General features: G+C 20.2%; 2 protein-coding genes across 2 annotated transcripts; both read right to left on the minus strand.

Annotated features, from left to right (window-relative positions):
* Nucleotides 1–281: 281 nt before the first annotated feature.
* Nucleotides 282–2,670, minus strand: PRSY57_1204400 (O-phosphoseryl-tRNA(Sec) selenium transferase, putative; the record flags this gene model as incomplete). Its single annotated transcript, XM_012908474.2, has 5 exons — nucleotides 282–1,716; nucleotides 1,860–1,961; nucleotides 2,088–2,174; nucleotides 2,320–2,351; nucleotides 2,578–2,670. The coding sequence occupies 5 exons, from the start codon at nucleotides 2,668–2,670 to the stop codon at nucleotides 282–284; spliced, it is 1,749 nt and encodes a 582-aa protein (XP_012763928.2).
* A 1,088-nt stretch (nucleotides 2,671–3,758) lies between these two features.
* PRSY57_1204500 (hypothetical protein) lies at nucleotides 3,759–4,742 on the minus strand (the record flags this gene model as incomplete). Its single annotated transcript, XM_012908475.1, has 1 exon — nucleotides 3,759–4,742. The coding sequence occupies one exon, from the start codon at nucleotides 4,740–4,742 to the stop codon at nucleotides 3,759–3,761; it is 984 nt and encodes a 327-aa protein (XP_012763929.1).
* Between the last annotated feature and the right edge of the window lie 602 nt (nucleotides 4,743–5,344).

Genomic DNA, 5,344 nt, shown 5'->3' on the forward strand with positions numbered 1-5,344 from the left:
TTTTTTTTTTTTTTTTTTTTCTTTATTCATTAAAATTTTTAATATAAAAAACTATTTTTTGGAAAAATTATAATTTTTAATATGATTCGTTTCAAAATTAAAAACAAAAAAATAAAATACATAATATAAATCAATGAATATGTAAAAATAACTACTAGAAAAAACACACAAAAGGTAAATATATACATATATATATATATATATATATATATATAATATGTGTGTTAATATTTATATGTGTCATAATTTGTCATTACTAATGATACATTAATCTATTAACCCTACTTTAATTCTTCTTCTTTTTTTTTTTTTTTAAAGAACTTTATAAAATAATCAATTGCGTTATCCAATTTAGAAACAAAGTTTTCTAACTCTGGTTTTTCTATTCCTACTACGCAAGAAAAAGCTATGTACGAAAATGGATAAGAATTATAACTTGAACCAAAATTTTTAAACTTGTGATTTCCTATAACAATAGTATTGGGTTCATTTAATTTATCAAATTCTTCTTCTATCTGTTTTTCATATGCTTTTATTATATTACTTTTATTTTGTAACATATCATTCTCTATGCTTTTGCTTTCATCAAAATCATATGAATACATATTATCATATATATCTGTTTCTTTTTTACTTAAATCTCTTTTAACATTTTCCTCATTAGATTCATTAGACGTAATCATTATTGCGTCATTTCCCTTTTTATTTTCCAATATATTCATGTATTTTTCCCTAGCCTTTTTTAATAGATAGTTCCTATTTAATAATGGAGAATATATTACACGGTGACCCGTTACATTTCTATAAAAAAGCATGGATCCAAGCATATTAATAACCTTTGGATTGTCCGTGTTACAATATGTATACATATGATTCAAATTTATTGCCATGGATATAAAATTTTTACTAGTTCTTATTAGTTCTAAATTATATTTTAAACATAATAATTGTATTTTTTCTTTTAACCAATTAAAATTGTCTACTCTTTCTTTACGTAGATTCATAATTTTATCCTTTCCCATCTCCAATAATGTAATAAATAAATCTAAATAGGCATTCACAGGAGTCCTTCCAGGATATGATTTCTTTAACAACTTCATCTGCTCTCGATTAGAAGAAAAAATAATACCACCATTTACTGGAACAAGAAAATTTTTATCACAACTTTGTACAACAAAATCGACTCTTCCTTGGGATTCAAAACATTTCTGAATTTCTTTACATATATAAGTACATTGAAGACCAAATGCATTATTTATTATATGAGGAGTATTGTACTTTTTACAAATGTGAGCTATTTTTATTATATCATCTGAATTTCGTGGAGCATACACTGAAGTAGTTGACATAACACAACATATTTTCTCCTTATACTCTTCCAATAATTTCTCTATTCCTTCCAAATCTGTATATAATTCCTCATTTTTATATATCATATCCACTACAAAATATTTCAAATTACAAAAAGATATACACTTATAACATGTTTTGTGATCTATTCGTGATATTATTACATATTGACTCTCTTCCCTAATTTGTTTTAAATATAATAAACATGTACTCAGACACATTCCTGTTGCATATGGTAATATATAAACATCCTCACAACTCTTTATACCAAAATTCCTGATTAAATCTTTTACAAAACTAGTTGTCAATTTGGCTAGTATGCTATTTCCTGCACTTTTGGGCTGGACGTCTTCCAAATTACCTGACCTGTTAATACAAAAAAAAAAAAATAATAAAATAAAATAAAATAAAAATAAATAAAAATAATAAATATATTAAATAAATAAAATATACATATTTAGCTACCTGCACACATTAATATATAATACATTTATATTTTTATTTTTAACCTTCCTATTCCGTGTCCAAATCCGATATATTTACTCCTAACTATGGAACTATATATTCTATTTTCCCTTTCTCCAATTTTTACATTTTTTTCACTATTACATCTATAAAATGGTATATATTTTATATAAAAATTCATTAACACATGATAGTATAATATATATATATATTTACATATATTTATATATATTTAAGTTGTTATTATCTTTTATTTTATTTTTTTTTTTTACAGATTTTGTGACGATATTTGGTGCAGAATATTCATAACACTAATTTCGTTTAAGCCATAGTTTGGAAGTCTTCCATTGTTCACAATGCTTCAAGAAAAAAAAAATATATATATATATATATATATATATATATATATTGTTATTATTTTATAATAAATTGATAAGTATATTAGAATATAGGACATTTCTATTGGGTTCAAAATTTTATTTCTCTTATTTTTATTTAATTTACTTCCATATGGTATTTTCCTTTTGATTTAATGTCTATTGTAAATACGATAAAATAAAAATTTCAAAATAAACGTTACATAGTTTATATATATATATATATATATATATATATATATATATGTAATATATTTAAAATCGCTTAACATATATGAAGAGTATATATTTTATGTACTTATTAGCATATACATATATATATATATATATATATATATATATATATATATATATGTATATATATATTATTCATTTTAATCAGTACCTGATTTGATATTAATGAATATTTTTTTAATGTTTTCATTCCCCCTTTGGGCGCCTTATTATTGTCACACAAAGTTTCGTTCGTATTATACATAATTTATCTTTAAAATTAAATCACAACGATCATATATTTATGTCATATTATTGCTTTATTATATGTTCTACATAAAATGTAAGGAGTAACAATGCTTTACTTCAGAAAAAAAAAAAAAATTAATGTTCTTATAAAAAAGAATTATTTCATAAAAATTACCTTTCTATTTTTTTGATGTGATAAAAAATATATATAATATCATATACTTTATTATACCGTTGTTAATTTTTATTTTTATTTTTTTATTTTTTTTTGGGGGGGGTATTTATATTATAATATACCTATATATAAATCAATATAATAGTTTTAAGTAGCTGTGCTTATTTAAATGTTGCAGTGATTTTTCCTATAGATATATAAAATAATAATAAAATTTATTACTATAAAAATATATTTTAATAATTAAGTTAGAACAAAGAGGGAAAAAAAAAAAAAAAAAAAGAATAAAAAAAAAGAAAAAAGGAAAACTATAAGGAAATAGAAAAAGCATTACTCTAATTAAAGAATGAAAAAGATAAATATAAAAAAAAAATAATAGGAAATTTTATAATACATAAATTATATATATATATATATATATATATATATATTAATAAATTTTGATTTCCTCTTAAAATATATGGTATATATATTATACTTAAAAAAATAACGAAGGGGATAAAAAATTACTAAAAAAAAAAATTAAAACAAAACTTTAATGAAAGAAAATATAGCACAAAAAAAAGGAAATGTTGCTATATGTATATATATATATATATATATATATATATAATTTACACATTATTTTTATATGTGAAGCATATGAATTTTTTTATCTTTTAAAAAATGTAAAGTCCACCTTTAAAATGTTTAATATATATATGTGTCGGCTGGAGCTCATAAAAATTTATAATTTTTTGTTATATTCGCATGAATATTTTAAAAGATCATTCAGTTTTATCACACACAATCAAACATATATATAAATATATATATATAAATATATATATATATATATATTATACATATAATATAATGCATGTATGATATATGTTTACTTTAATTTTATTTTTTTTTTTTTTATGTTTTTGTCCTTGCTGGTTGTGGTATTATACATTCTTAATAGAATTATAATTTTTATACATAAGACTATTAATAGATATATTATTATTAGTATTGATATTATTTGCTTGGTTATTATGGTGATTTGATGCATTAAGGTTTGTACTATTAAAAAAGTAATAAAAGAGTTCATGTTCTGCTATAAGTTTTTGACAAGTAGGTTCCGATAAGAATTTCAATGATTTAAAAATACATGAGGAATATTGATTTAATTGTGATATGAAGAAACAAGCATTTCTTTCATCATTACCATCTCCTACTGAATAAATAAAACATATAAAAGAGGTATTATATAAATATGGAGCTAAGATTTCATTAATAATTTGATGAAAAATAACTTTTTTCCAATCCTTAGGATCAATTAAAGAATTAATTAAAGTATCTCTTGCTGATATTATTCTAATATTTTTATGCATAATAAAAGACCAAACCATAGGAATATATTTTTTGGCAGAATTTATTAGCCATTCTAAACTTGCATTAGTAACAATTACTAATTTCCCTTGAATTGAACATAAATTTAATGTGTTAATAACAACTTCACTTAATTTATTAAATAGTTCATTAATATATGGAGGTATAGTGTCATATAAACTTAACTTCATTTTTGACGTTATCCAACTTGTTGGTAATATGGTATCATCATAATCAAAAACAATCAATTTTTTATATATAAAGGGTTTATTATATAATAAATTGTTATTACTACTATAACTATAACTATTATTATTATTATTATTATTACATTTATTATTTGTTACTTTTATTACACAACCATTTTGATTCACTGGACGATTCGGTATACCTTGAACTTTTGTTATAATACCTTCTTCATGTTTATTTATATTTGAATACATATTATGGTAATTATCATTTTCTAAATTCCTCATTCCATTAATAGACATATCTTTTATGTAATTCTTGTTGTTTATTGCACTTCCAAGAGGGTAGACACATTTCATTCTATCCATTTTTTATAATATGTAACCTTTTTAAATAAAATCACACAATTTCGTAAATGCACAATATATATATATATATATATATGCACATATATATATGTGAAGACAATTATGTAATTAGATAAAATAAAAAAAAAAATACTCTTCTTGCACTTTTTAATTTATTTTAAATGTTTAGTATATTATACATATATATATATATATATATATATATATTTGTTTAAATAGACTTACAAGGTATATCTTTTCACCTAACAAAATTTCAAGTGAACCTAATATAATTATGTATTTACAAGCATAAAAGTATAATATAAAAAAAAAAAAAAAAAAAAAAAAAAGAACAAAAATAAATTACCAAACATATATACATATATATATATTTATTTAATGATTTTAAAAAAAGCTTAATATACTTTTCATATTTAATTAAAGAATATATTACATGTATATATAAGTAGCTGACTTATGAAGAAGCAAATAAAAAAAAAAAAAAAAGTAAAAAAATTTTAACAAATTAACATATATGTGTAGGAATATTTTTCCCTTTTTTTTTTCTGTTTTTCTTATAAATCTTGATCTTATAAATTATATATATATACAAAAAAAAAAAA

The sequence above is a fragment of the Plasmodium reichenowi genome, chromosome 12, assembly GCF_001601855.1.
Source record: "Plasmodium reichenowi strain SY57 chromosome 12, whole genome shotgun sequence".
NCBI classification, from domain to species: domain Eukaryota; phylum Apicomplexa; class Aconoidasida; order Haemosporida; family Plasmodiidae; genus Plasmodium; species Plasmodium reichenowi.